General features: G+C 43.5%; 1 protein-coding gene across 3 annotated transcripts in view; it reads right to left on the bottom strand.

Moving 5' to 3' along the window:
* The window catches only part of LOC311137914 (cyclin-dependent kinase 18-like), a 61,473-nt gene that overhangs the window by 22,161 nt on the left and 24,423 nt on the right, over positions 1-14,889 (bottom strand). For 2 of the 3 annotated variants that reach the window (XM_084172524.1, XM_084172526.1), the window contains exon 2: positions 7,026-7,161. In XM_084172524.1, coding sequence (XP_084028650.1) covers positions 7,026-7,143 — 118 coding nt within the window. In that variant the 5' untranslated portion in view covers positions 7,144-7,161. Of the gene's footprint in view, positions 1-7,025; positions 7,162-11,402; positions 11,463-14,889 lie in introns of those variants that run through there. The other variant, XM_084172525.1, reaches the window with a different exon arrangement.

Below are 14,889 nucleotides of genomic sequence, written 5' to 3'. Positions count from 1 at the left end.
GTGCGCGTGCGCATGTGAATGTGTGTTCAGCCCGCTTCCTCTCAGGGTGTTTGATGTAGACTGCAGTGAGCTCTTTAACTCCGTGTTTCCATGGAGACACTGATTGTTAACAAAAGCGTGTGAGCATGGGGCTAAACGGCGGGAGATATCCTCTCTCTCTCACTAGGCGAAGATGTCAATTCAATTACTATTCAACATTGATTCAACGTAATTTCGTTGAAATGACGTGTTAACAGCATTGTTTCAACCAGTGTGTGCCCAGTGAGCTCTCTCTCTCTCTGTCTGCATCCCTCTCTGTCTCCTTCTCTCTGACAGATACAATATCACAGCCTTCCTTTTATTAGTGGAAATTCAAAAGCCCTGGCTACTCCTACACACACACAGAGACTCACACAGATACCATTTTTGGTGTACATGCATTCAGGTGATGATGGAGATTTAGATGATAGATTTGAGTTGAGATAAAAGTTAATGATTCAGAGGCAGGAGGCAAGTATCTAACCAGCTCTCTTAATGGTGTTAGAAAAAGGTGACAAAAATAGATGGGACAAAAGGGCGATGGAGAGATCGAATAGAGAGATCAATGAAGGAGAGAGAGAGGGAATTGGATGGAATGAAGTGGCAATAGATGAATGGTGAGTTTGATTCTAAGTTTGATTAATATTCCTGCTGTGAGTGGGCACAGAGAGGGAGAGAAAGAAAGGGAGCCTGTTTGGCTCATCATTTAAATATCACAGTTACAGCAACCCTTTGATCTGTCTGCTTTTAATTGGGGCCAGGGCAGGTGAGACACGCGCACACACAATGTTCTAGTCCTATCCTATCTGAGATGGGAGATGTATCTGATGAAGTGAATTATGTAGTAAAGGGTTAAGCCAGTTAGGAAACACAATCATTGGAGAAGTGGACAAAGACATGAAAGGCTTTATTTCCGGCTGGCGTTAAGGTAGCGCTAGTGTCAAACGCACGTTAGTTTGCAATTTTCGTCATGTAAACTGGAGCACTGGCATTTTCCAGCCCTAACGCTATGTTCGGAAATGTACCTGTCTTATATCAGATCACTTGCGCTCAGATGGGCGAGATGGAAATAAACTCAGCAAAAAAATAAACGTCCTCTCACTGTCAACTACGTTTATTTTCAGCACACTTAACGTGTAAATATTTGTATGAACATAACAAGATTCAATAGCTGAGACATAAACTGAACAAGTTCCACAGACATGTCACTAACATAAATTGAATAATGTGTCCCTGAACAAAGGGGGGGTCAAAATCAAAAGTAACAGTCAGCATCTGGTGTGGCCACCAGCTGCATTAAGTACTGCAGTGCATCTCCTCCTCATGGACTGCACCAGATTTGCCAGTTATTGCTGTGAGATGTTACCCCACTCTTCCACCAAGGCACCTGCAAGTTCCCGGACATTTCTGGGGGGAATGGCTCTAGCCCTCACCCTCCGATCCAACAGGTCCCAGACGTGCTCAATGGGATTGAGATCCGGGCTGTTCGTTGGCCATGGCAGAACACTGACATTCCTGTCTTGCAGGAAATCACGCACAGAACGAGCAGTAAGGCTGGTGGCATTGTCATGCTGGAGGGTCATGTCAGGATGAGCCTGCAGGAAGGGTACCACATGAGGGAGGAGGATGTCTTCCCTGTAACGCACAGCGTTGAGATTGCATTTACATTTACATTTTAGTCATTTAGCAGACGCTCTTATCCAGAGTGACTTACAGGAGCAATTAGGGTTAAGTGCCTTGCTCAAGGGCACATCGACAGATTTTTCACCTAGTCGGCTCGGGGATTAGAACCAGCGGTTACTGGCACAACGCTCTTAACCACTAAGCTACCTGCCACCCCAGATTGCCACCTCAGATTGCCTGCAATGACAACAAGCTCAGTCCGATGATGCTGTGACACACCGCCCCAGACCATGACGGCCCCTCCACCTCCAAATCGATCCCGCTCCAGAGTATAGGCCTCGGTGTAACGCTCATTCCTTCGACGATATACGCGAATCCGACCATCACCCCTGGTGAGACAAAACCGCGACTCGTCAGTGAAGAGCACTTTTGGTAGTCCTGTCTGGTCCAGCAACGGTGGGTTTGTGCCCATAGGCGACATTGTTGCCGGTGATGTCTAGTGAGGACCTGCCTTACAACAGGCCTACAAGCCCTCAGTCTAGCCTCTCTCAGCCTATTGCGGACAGTCTGAGCACTGATGGAGGGATTGTGCGTTCCTGGTGTAACTCGGGCAGTTGTTGTTGCCATCCTGTACCTGTCCCGCAGGTGTGATGTTCGGATGTACCGATCCTGTGCAGGTGTTGTTACACGTGGTCTACCACTGCGAGGACAATCAGCTGTCCGTCCTGTCTCCCTGTAGCGCTGTCTTAGGCGTCTCACAGTACGGACATTGCAATTTATTGCCCTGGCCACATCTGCAGTCCTCATGCCTCCTTGCAGCATGCCTAAGGCACGTTCACGCAGATGAGCAGGGACCCTGGGCATCTTTCTTTTGGTGTTTTTCAGAGTCAGTAGAAAGGCCTCTTTAGTGTCCTAAGTTTTCATAACTGTGACCTTAATTGCCTACCTTCTGTAAGCTGTTAGTGTCTTAATGACTGTTCCACAGGTGCATGTTCATTAATTGTTTATGGTTCATTGAACAAGCATGGGAAACAGTGTTTAAACCCTTTACAATGAAGATCTGTGAAGTTATTTGGATTTTTACTAATTATCTTTGAAATACGGGGTCCTGAAAAAGGAAGTTTATTTTTTTGCTGTTTATTTGAGATGTGTCCTGTAAAAACATGATCCAAAGTGCTAATTTCAGGAAGCTCTGATGGGGATATTTAAGACCAACCAAAAGCTTGTTTTAGCAGTAAAGCAGTTGGTTATGGCATGAATTTTGACAGCGGAAACACAGCCTATCCAGCCATGACACACACTGCCCATATGCGCATGGAACAAGAGTAGCCCAATGTGCTTTTGATGCCTGTATACTTTGTATTTAGAAACATAAGCTAATGTTTTTTCCCATTTTGTTTTATTTGATTAAAAACCAAGCATAGCCTGCCCTCGTCTCAATTAAGGCTTTTCTTTGTCTGCCCAATGCAATCGCGAAGTAGTCAAGACTGCCGATAAAGGGTTTGCCTCCTGAGACCTCTTGGAAAAAAATCTTAATCACCAAAGCTTTATTAAAATGTCAAGTTTGAGAGGAGTAAAACTGAACTGAAATTCCCTTTGTATCTACAGTATGCATTGCAGGCAGGCCCACATTTATTTTAGCCATGTGAGGACAGACGCTGGGAGATGAGAAGCAAGTACAGGGAGTGAACATTTAATACATACAGACATGAAACAAAACATGGACAGCGTCTGGACAGGGGAAACATAACGACATTAATGCAGACACGGGGATCAAACTGGGGAACAGACAGATATAGAAGGGGCAATCAACAAAGTGAAGGAGTCCAGGTGAGTCCAATGAGCGCTGATGCGCATAATGATGGTAACAGGTGTGCGTAATGATGGGCAGCCTGGCGCCCTCGAGCGCCAGGGAAGGGGAGCGGGAGCAGGCGTGACAAGCCATGTAGGTCCCGTTTTGGACGTGCGTAAAAACCCCTCCATGATGTAGGCTACGTGTCCATGCCCATCGTGAAACGAGAGATGAGTACCGCGGTGAATACCGGGGAACCTCGCATTTAGAAGTTATCTGTAACCTATAAAAATAGCTTGTTTTCAGTTGTAAAACCCAAGCCCCCCTTAGGCCTACTATAACGAAGGCTGGTTCAACAGCAATGCCTGTTTTTTTTTATCCTGCCCATCTTATGATATCATTACATTTTACATGTATTTATTGTTTAAAAAACAACATTGCTTGTTTTTCGTTTTAATTGTATTACAACCAATCTTATTAGAATGATTCACCTTCCTTGTTTTATGGTTACAACATCCGTGGCGCGCATGCAATGCAACTTCTGGAGAAGTGTGAATGTGATGTGATCTGTAAGATGGTTCTGATTATGTTCATAAAACATAGGCCTATTTTGGAGAAGTATAAAGGTGAGTGGACATTCTCCCTTTATATTTATATTGGATCTTTGTTCAGCTACTATGAAAAGTTTGGATGTGCGTAAAAACCAACATACTCTGCCTTGTTTTAATAGTATATGCCCACTGGGAGAAATGATGGCGCCTGTAAGTGTGTCATAGCCTTTTTAAAACAAGTTGTTGTTTTGTTTAGAATTTGATTAGAATTATTCTTTCTCTTTTTAGGCCTTATCAATAATGAATTTAATCTTGCTTATTGACAATGTTTGGCATGTCCATGCTCAGCCATAATGCAATTTACGGTAGGCCTAGCCCCCATTTCAGTGTGAATACTATTGAAGCCATGCAATTACTTGGAACAGTGTGGACTGCAAATGGGTTCAAGTTAACATATTTGGCAAAGATAGGTCTACATTTTGTTATTTAGTTTCTGTAAACCATTTGACTATAACGGACTACATTGGAATTGGAGTTGATTCCAAGGCAATACATAAGACCGTAAATGCACAGCTTGAAGCAACCACATTATCCCCATGGAGCACATTCTGATTGGCCAGTGCGGGGCCAAGCCTCGACACACCCACAACTTGTTTATTCATCAAAACCCAACCCTTTTGCGCCAATGCCAGCAAGTGCGCTGATAATTATAATAGTGAAAATAGCTAAAAATATTTCTGAAACCCCCCTGAACCTATAGAGCTACCGCCTGCGCTTAGATTTACCATTGCGTTAGGTTTGTTAAAATGGAGCCCGAACTGTCTGCTGTCTTTTGGTTCCTCACTACAGGTGATTTCTAATGAAGCTTATGGTTGTAGGCTACTAATATGTTTCTACAGAGGGGGCATCCATTCTTTTCTGGCTGGCTCTGTTAAAGGTTAGTATGACAGTGATTGATGTGATGATCTGAACTGATTAACTGATTTATCTTTCCATCAGTACACTTGTTAGAATTTCAAAGTGATGATTTAATTGAGAAGCTGCACTGGATATAAACTAGGTTGCTGTATTAGATTGACTTAAAGATTAGACTGATAGTGGCAGGTGGGTGGCCTCCCTGGTACACACACACACACACACACACACACACACACATAGCTAGGAGCTAATCCTGCAGTAGTGGAGTGGTAATTGTGTTAGGCTTGTGTGTGAATCCAAACTGATTTGGGATGTCTCATTAGATTAGCTGTAACGCTGTAGATGTGCGTGTCTGTGTGTTAGCCTGTGGGGTATGATACTGAATTAATCAGTCTAATTCAGGTGTGAATTTTCTCTGTCTTTTAAAGTTTGATGCAGCTGCTTACCAGCTGAGATGGGCGACTGAAGGGGATATTATGTTGATAAAGCTTCCCTAAGGAACCTAGATAGTAATTCTGATCTGCGACCTGATTGTGTTATTCTCTTTTTGTTTGCAATAAAGATGTATTTGAAACAATAAATATATGACCACTGTAAAGACAGCTCCTCTGATGTGACAAATGTATTGTGTGTTATGGTATTTCAGTGTAAAGGAATTTGATTGAACTATATTTGAATGTGAAAAAACATTATTTGAAAGTCTAGGAAAGGTTATGTTGCTGATGTTGAATCCCAACCTCATTAGGAGTTGAAAGGAATATCCAGGGAATGTGGTTAATCCTGGGAAAAATGTGAGCCAAGTCCGTCTCCAAACATGGTCAGAAAGTTGGACAGCATTGCCCTGATTCAAATCAAGGATTATTTCATGACATTTTTGTTCAGTTATTGTCTGAAAGAGGCTGTGATGGAAGAAGGGGTTGTGAAGGGTAGAATGTCTGGATTGACAGAGAGCCTATTAACACTTCTGTCGCCACCTCTATCTCTCTTTCTCACTCTCTCACTCTCTCAGACATGGAGTTGTGTCTGCATCAGAGGGGTACAGGGCTCTCTGGGGTTAGATCACAGACACAGCTGCTTCCCCCAGACAGCTGACAACCGCTGGCATAACACAACGCTACATTCCCATCCATCCTGACCTCCATTCTGAATCCCAGTGTGCTCATTGACTTCTTATGTTCTTGTCTATAACTGTTCTGTAATCTTTCATGTACATGTTTTTTATGTGGAACCCAGGAATAGTAGCTGCTGCATATGCACCAGCTAATTGGGATCCTAATAAACTAAACTTCAGTACAAGGTTAGCTGCCTCAATAGTGAGAGAAGTAACTATGAGGTCAAGTGTTGCTGTGTCAAGTGTGCATGAGAAATGGTGAACACCAAGAACACAATGGTTAAAAGGTTTTCAATTAAATTAAATTTGCTTTATTGGCATGATGTAACAATGTACATATTGCCAAAGCTTACTTTGGAGATTTACAATATTAATATAATTAAAATAATAATAATCAATATTATCAACATTGTTTTCTGTCATTGATGCAGGGTAGACTGGGGCCAGATGGGAGGATGGCTGTTACTCTGACCCAGTGGCCCACAGCGAGGGAGATTGACTTGTATAAATGTGTCTTGAACCCTGCTTACTGTCATCAGCCTCAGCTCCTAGCACCCCCTATTACTCTCTCTCTCACACACACCTCCCTTTCTCCTTCACCTCTCCTCCATCTCTCCACTCAGAGCTTGTATAAATGTGTGTCTTAACCTCATCTAACCCCCAGCCTTCCCTCAGCCCAGCCGGAAATCAGTGCTACTAATCGGGCTGTGGAGACTAATTGGGGCTGGTACAGAGATGACTGGGCTGGTGGTTTGATTACAAATGGATCCAATAATGGCCTGATCCATTAATAAAGGAATGAATGAATGGCGGGAGGGAGTAATGTAAGATCTGGGATCAGGACTTTGAGCTTCCTGTGTCTAAATATGGTCCCAATACGTTGTGAAAAGGACTGGTCATTCATTAGCAACGCTCATAACAGCAAGACCCACTGGAGACAAGGACAGAGGAGAGAATTGCTGTGTGTCATTTGACATTGTTGGGTAGAATTAGGTAGTGTTAAAGGTCTTACCCTGAGTGTGTTGGATGTTGAGCTGGTTGATTTGCTCGGTGAACTCGTTCTCCTCTATGGTTTCGGTGCGAGGGACGGACAGAGAGAAACGTCGCTTAAAGTTCTTCATCTTGTTCATGGCGCTGAGGAGCCGTACCTGAGAAAGAGAGCGTGAGACAGTCAGACAAGGCATACATGTATGTAAATGACTGGGTATTGAACCCTGTTTTTCTGTATCACTCCAAGCCATGTTAGCCCACTGAGGTAAAGCCAAAGCATTAGCCCTGGGATCTAACACAAGTTTTCAGATCCAAAGCAAAGTTACTCAAACAACACCATGTCCTTTACACTTACAGTAGAAGAGTCCCACTCTACAGGCTACAACCACGTCATATGATTAACTACCACTTACCATAACCCCTTGGGTGAAAGAGAATTACGATTAGACTGTTTGAACAGAGGAAAGTGAATTTGTAACTTCTCCTTTGTTGTTATTATTACTCAAATCAAATCAAATTTAATTTTCCACATGTGCCGATTACAACCGGGGTAGACCTTACAGTGAAATGCTTACTTACAAGCCCTTAACCAACAATGCAGTTTATAAGAAAAAATTTAAAAAGTGTTACGTAAAAAAATCGATAAGTAAATTTAAAATAGCAAATAATTAAAGAGCAGCAGTAAAATCAAATAACAGTAGTGAGGCTATATACAGGGGGTACCGGTACAGAGTCAATGTGCGGGGGCACCGGTTAGTCGAGGTAATTGAGGTAATATGTACATGTGGGTAGAGTTAAAGTGACTATGCATAAATAATCAAACAGAGTAGCAGCAGCAGGAGTGGTAAGGATAATTTTAGTCTTAATCTGTTGTCTAGTACTGTGTTTTTCCTAGCTAGGGCCATCTACTTTAAAGGGAAACTTCACCACTAGACAATATTTGGGATTTTTCAGTCTCCCTACATAATTATGAGTGATGAGAGGGTGTTTCTGACATAATTATACACTATAGCTGAATTTTAGAATTTTTGTGACGTCCTTGGTTGATTGAGCCTGCTGTCTGATCTAAAAATGTATGGCGTCATGTTTTGTAGCAATTATTGTGGCCTTTGCGTATCATACTAGCAGCATGTGTAGGTATGGTTGTCCTTGTTCAATAGAGCCATTGGTTCCTATCTGCCAGGACATTGCAGGATAACTCGGTTGACTCATTTTCCCTGGTTTTGTAAAGACAGCCTGACGGGAGCCATACTTCCTTGTTCCCACCCTCAAAGGCAGGATTTTCAAAATGGGTGCAGTACTAGTTTACAGTTTCACCGGAGCTATGTTACCGTGCACTGTCTATCCAAGATTGCTAAATAATTAGCTACAATTGCTGCTTCTGATGATTCCTCTTTCCAAGAAGAGCTGGACGACAAAACATTTTTTGATGTTCTTTTACATAGGAACATACAGCCCTATTTATTTGAGCCGGAATACACTGAAGAACTGTTGAGACAGCGAGAAAAATAATTGCGAGACCAGCTGGACCAGGACTCAGAAGGGTATATGACAAACTAGTAAGTTGTTTTGCTGTCGGTAGCTAGCTAGCAATATAAGCTTTCTTTTTTACACAAGGCAGTTGTTCAGTACAGTACAACGGGGCTTGCTAGTACCACTACTAGCCAAGTTTAGCTAGCTGTGTTTGCTATACCTAAAATGTACTGTAGTCTAACTTTATCGCTAGCTAGCTAACTAGCCTAGCTAGCCTCAGTGCCTCTCATTAGGAGCAAAACCAGAGAAATGTTTTGATATTGGCGGAGGGTAAAGGAATGACTTTGGCTTCATGACTCATATTAGTCTTGGAGTAACTATACCTGTGTGTAGCTAGCTAGGTAACGTGTCTGTGAGATATCTCATTCTACACAATGCTGCTACAGTAGGAATACAGACAGTACACAATGATTGCTCATGAATGTGTAATAGCATTTTCGTCTTTCTCTCACAGACAATACCGCTTGAATACAAAGAAGTTGATGACTCGAGGAGATGTGAAAGGTCCCATAACAACAATCTCCCCTTGTATCAAAGTGACTCCGAACACCTCACTGCACCACCCAAATACACCATATCCCTTTGTAGAACTCTACTATTTATTAAAAGCGTTAGTAGTATATTTTTATTCTACTGTATATGTCATAACTGTTCCTGCATGCTGCTGTGTTCTTGAATACAAGCCATGTCTACTTATTTGCTATAGTAACTAGGTTTCCATCTAATTGGCGACAGATTTTCATGTGAATATTCTAAAAAATGCATAAGTAAAATATGCACATTTTCCCACCAGAGATGTTTCCATCAAATTGACTTGTTGCGGATAGAAGTCTGTGCGTGATGACGTAGTGCACATTAACAAAAACTTTTGCGATTAAATTCCCATGTACCGAATAAAAAATACAAGTTAAATGAGTTTCCATCGCATTTTCAACCCTACTGATGGTTTTGTCACAAAAAATGTTGCGCTATATAGCGAATGTGCACAATCTGGTATTGGCAGGTGCACTCAAAAAAAACAGCTCGCGGATACAGTGCAGGTATAGCCTACATGATGAGATTATTATTGACAAAAGAGCAATATTGTTTTAATTTGTCTAATGGCAGCCAAGCATCGATCATCATGTCACCAGAATAGGACCCTCGATAGTTATTGGAAAGGAGCATCAAGCGAATCACCTTGCACTTTCACCACCCTGTGAAGTTCATCATAACTTATTTAGTCTGTAGTCTAATAAATTGCATGCTTTCCCAAGTCGTGGTGGGAGGACCACACACCATATCTTCGCGTGATTTCAAGTTTACTTCGATATGATGGTTATTACACTGAACAAAAAATATAAAACGCAACATGCATCAATTTCAGTTCTTTGAGTTATAGTTCATATAATGAAATCAGTCACTTGAAATAAAGTCATTAGGCACTAATCTATGGATTTCACATGACTGAGAATACAGATATGCATCTGTTGGTCACAGATACCTTAAAACAAAAGGTAGCTACGTGGTACGTCGATCAGAAAACCAGTCAGTGTCTGGTGTGACCACCATTTACCTCATGCAGCGCGAAACATCTCCTTTGCATAGAGTTGATCAGGTTGTTGATTGTGGCCTGTGAAATGTTGTCCCACGCCTCTTCAATGGCTGTGCGAAGTTGCTGGATGTTGGCGGATACTGGAACACGCTGTTGTACATGTTGATCCAGAGCATTCCAAACATACTCTAAGGGTGACAGCAAACCGCTCGCCCACGCGACACCATACACACTGTCTGCCATCTGCCGGGTACAGATTCATCTGTGAAGAGCATACTTCTCCAGCGTGCCAGTGGCCATTGAAGGTGAGCATTTGCTGAAGTTGGTTACAACGGCGAACTGTAGTCAGGTCAAGACCCTGGTGAGGACGACAAGCACGCGGATGAGCTTCCCTGAGACAGTTTCTGACAATCTCAGACAATCTAGCAGGTGAAGAAGCCGGATGTGGAGGTCCTGGGCTGGCGTGGTTACACATGGTCTGCGATTGTGAGGCCAGTTGGACGTACTGCCAAAGTTTCTAAAACAACAGAGGTGGCTTATGGTAGAGAAATTAACATTCAATTATCTGGCAACAGCTCTGGTGGACATTCCTGCAATGAGCATGCCAAATGCACGCTCCCTCAAAACTTCAGACATCTGTGGCATTGTGTTGTGTGACAAAACGGAACATTTTAGAGTGGCCTTTATCCCCAGCACAAGGTGCACCTGTGCAATGATCATGCTGTTTAATCAGCTTCTTCATATGCCACACCTGTCAGGTGGATTGATTATCTTGTCAAAGGAGAAATGCTCACTAACAGGGATGTAAACAAATTTGTGCACAACATTTGGGAGAAGCTTTTTGTTTATATGGAACATTTCTGGGACCTTTTATTTCAGCTCATGAAACATGGGACCAACACTTTACATGTTGCGCTTATATAATGAACAAAATCATAAATGCAACATGTAAAGTGTTGGCTTGTGGTTGTGCTGTTATGTAGACAAGCACTGCCAACAATAGAGTGAATAGGCAGTTTTTTTTCTTCATGTCAATAAATCATGCATACTAACCTTCACACACAATACCCACCACCAACAGACATCAGTCAGTCACCAACAACATCCCCTCCTTTCTAATACCTCCCTTTCTCCAATTTAGACTTCAAGCCTTGCATGAACAATCAACTAAGCCTCCATAATACAGAGAACTACAGTAGAAGTTGTAGCCTACTTGTAAACACACCAACTATGACAACAAGACACAAACCATGTTTATGCCTAGTTCCAGTAGATGTATTTGCTCATCGTGGAGTCATGGAAAGATTTAGTCGATATTAGATTGTGACTTACACTAGTTCCTGGTGCTGAGCTTGATGTTGATGCATCTGCAGATGTTCATGGGATCGGACTCTAAATAGAAAACAGTTGCGTTACCATCTGTGGTAGTTCATTAGCTAGCTAGCTAAAGGTTAACTAACGTAACCTAACGAAGCTAATGTTAGCGGCAATGTTACAAATCACATTGCCATATATAAGCTGGCTAATTACATTGATATGTTTTGGAATGTCTAGCCAGTATATTCTGAAAGCTAGCTCGCTCTTTTCTGCTGCGCTGATGTTGGCTGATCGGATGCCTTCCTTTTTGAAGTGAAGGGGAAAATCAATGGAATAGCATCCCTTTTCAACATTCGACAACATGGCAACCCCATCAGTTGAGACTTCAGTTCTGTTTCAAAATCCTCTGGCTTAAAGTGCTGGCTACAAACAGACATTTCGATATTTCACACCTCACCTCTGCAAGGCAATTAGCAATTAGTATTAGTACTTCAGTCTCCACCGGTAGTTGTGTTAGCGGCGATCTCGTCGCGAAACAAATACATTTTGACTAGTTGTTTTGCGGAGTTATTAGAGGAAGTAAAATTGAGGAAGGCTCCACACCACTCTCTTTCATAGCTTTGGCAACTGTGTGTGTTTTCTATACCTGTTCGCTCCTCTTCCTGTAGGCTTTACAGATGCTCCCCACCCCTTGGCTGCAACCTTCTAATTCAGTGTACCCTGCGCGCACAACCCATGTGGAATTCCTGGTCTCTAGCAGCGTTTGGAACTGCCAATATGCGGTCAAGAAGGCCGAGTTCATCTCAAGTCTATGCTGCCCTTCAGTCCCTTTACTTTTTGGCCCTGACGGAGACATGGATCAACCCAGAGAACACTGCTACTTCAGCTGCTCTCTCTTCATCTGACTACGTTTTCTCTCATAGTCCGAGAGCATCTGGTCATCGTGGTAGTGGCACAGGGCTACTCATTTCTCCCAAGTGGAGATTTCCTATTTTCTTTCTCACTCACCTGTCCATCTCCTCATTTGAATTCCATGCTGTCGCTGTCACTTGTCCACTCAAGCTTAACATTGTTGTCATCTATCACCCACCAGGTGCCCTTGGAGAGTTCATCAATGAGCTTGACACCTTGATAAGCTAATTTCCTGATGATGGCTTACCACTCTTCGTACTTGGCTACTTCAAACTTCCGACGTCTGCCTTCAAGTAATTTCTTTCCAACTCTCTCTTTCCCCTCCTTGCCTCTTTTGATCTCTCCCTTTCGCAGTCCCCTCCCACTCACAAGGCAGGCAATACGCTTGACCTCATCTTTACTAGAGGCTGTTCGCCTACTAATCTCACTGCAACCCCCCTCCAGGTCTCTGATCACTACTTTGTTTATTTTTCTGTCACCCTCTCCCCCAACCCTATCCACTGAGCCCCTACCCAGATGTTAATGCGCTGTCTCAATCTTCGCTCTCTCTCTCCCACTACTCTCTCCTCTTCTATCCTATCATCTCTCCTTTCTATTAAATGCTTCTGTCTCCTGATTCTGCCTCTTCGACCCTACTCTCCTCCCTTTCCACATCCTACAACTCAAGCTCAACCTCAACAAGACGGAGCTGCTCTTCCTCCGAGGGAAGGCCTGCCCGCTCCAAGGCCTCTATATCATGGTTCACAACTCCGCAGTGTCCCCCTCCCAGAGTGCAAAGAACCTTGGCGTGACCCTGGACAACACCCTGTTGTTCTCTGCAAACATCAAAGCAGTGACTCACTCCTGCAGGTTCATGCTCTACAACATCCATGGATTATGACCCTACCTCACACAGGAAGCAGCACAGGTCCTAATCCAGGCACTTGTCATCTCCCGTTTGGACTACTGCAACTCTCTGTTGGCTGGGCTCCCTGCTTGAGCCATCAAACCCCTGCAACTTATCCAGAATGCTGCAGCTCGCCTGGTGTTCAAGTTCTCCCATGTCACCCCGCTCCTCCGCACACTCCATTGGTTTCCAGTCGAAGCTCGCATCCACTACAAGACTATGGTACTTGCCTACGGAGCAGCAAGAGGAACTTCCCATCCCTACCTTCAGGCTATGCTCAAACCCTACACCCCAACCCGAGCACTCAGTTCTGCCACCTCTGGTCTCTTGGCCCTCCCACCCCTACGGGAGGGCAGCTCCCGCTCAGCCCAGTCCAAGCTCTTCTCTGTCCTGGACCCCAAATGGTGGAACCATCTGTAACCCTAACTCTTCAAAGAGTATCTTAGATAATCCCGCACCTTATGCCTTATGTGAACTAACACTCGCACCTGACTTATTTCCCTCCGTACTAGCTCTGACTTTGCTGATAGCTACTTTATTGAAGAAAAATATACTTACTGTGATGTGGTTGCGCCACCTAGCTATCTTAAGATGAATGCACTAACTGTAAGTCGCTCTGGATAAGAGCATCTGCTAAATGACTAAATTGTATAATAAAGGGATGGTATCATCCTGCCATCCCACTGCACAGGCGGACCTCTGCTCAGCCAATGTTCCCTTACCTAATGTGCACTGCATGCCCTCCCACACCAAACAGAACAGCTAGTGATTGGGTTGTGGTCTTTGGTTGAGGTCAGGAACAGAGAGACAGAGGCAGTCTCTGTGTGTTGTGTTCCCTGGCTGTTATTGATGCTAATCTCAGATCACTGATGGATGGAATAATGAGGCAGAGAAACAGCAGGAGAGCATTTAATCAATACAGTCACCTCTCTGTCATGGCCCAGACACTGCTGTGTCAATACCTTATATAACCATACCCCCACACACACAATCATTACATCTCGCTCTCTCTCTATCCATCTCTCTCATTGTTCTCTCTCTCATCTCTCTCTCTCTCTGAGCAGCAGTGAAGGCTGGTTTATATGGTCTCCTACCCTCTATTAGTCTCCCGTGTGGGTGTCACACTATCAAAGAGCATCTGGTCGTATTGGGGTGCTCAGTCCAGCCGTTCATTCCCTCTGATCAGTCCTGGACACAGACGGCCTTAATGGTGCTACCCTGATCTCTCTGACTCATCTCATCCCTTTCTCTCATCTCTGTCTCTTTCTCTCTTTCTTTCTCTGGCTCATCCACACCTGAAATAGTCTGGAATAGGCTGAAATGTGTTTCTGGGCTCAGTGGTAGGAAAAGCCATTACCACCCAGTGGGTCAGCAGTCTAATCTGGTGATTGTGATTTTCCAATCAGACTTCCTATGAACCTGGCAGACCTTCTGTCCACTCCAACATAATAACATTATCTCTGGTCACCAGAGAGGAGATAACAGTCACACACAGACAGATACACATAGATTTCCATGGAAAAAGAGAGGATGAGAAAATTGGAATATGTGTTAAAAGTCCCATGGCAAGTATGCATCACAATCCTTAATACTATCTCAGGCATATTGGGTTGCCATTGACATGGTTTGATGGACTTGTCCATTCTAGGAATTCTGTGATGAGAAAGAGGAGTTTAGAAAGAGGAGATGGAAAGAGGAGTTTAG

Source organism: Coregonus lavaretus, assembly GCF_964263955.1.
Source record: "Coregonus lavaretus genome assembly, chromosome: 12".
Classification (NCBI taxonomy): Eukaryota; Metazoa; Chordata; class Actinopteri; order Salmoniformes; family Salmonidae; genus Coregonus; species Coregonus lavaretus.
Note: the sequence above shows the minus strand (reverse complement) of the source record. Positions and strands in the feature narration are given on the sequence as shown.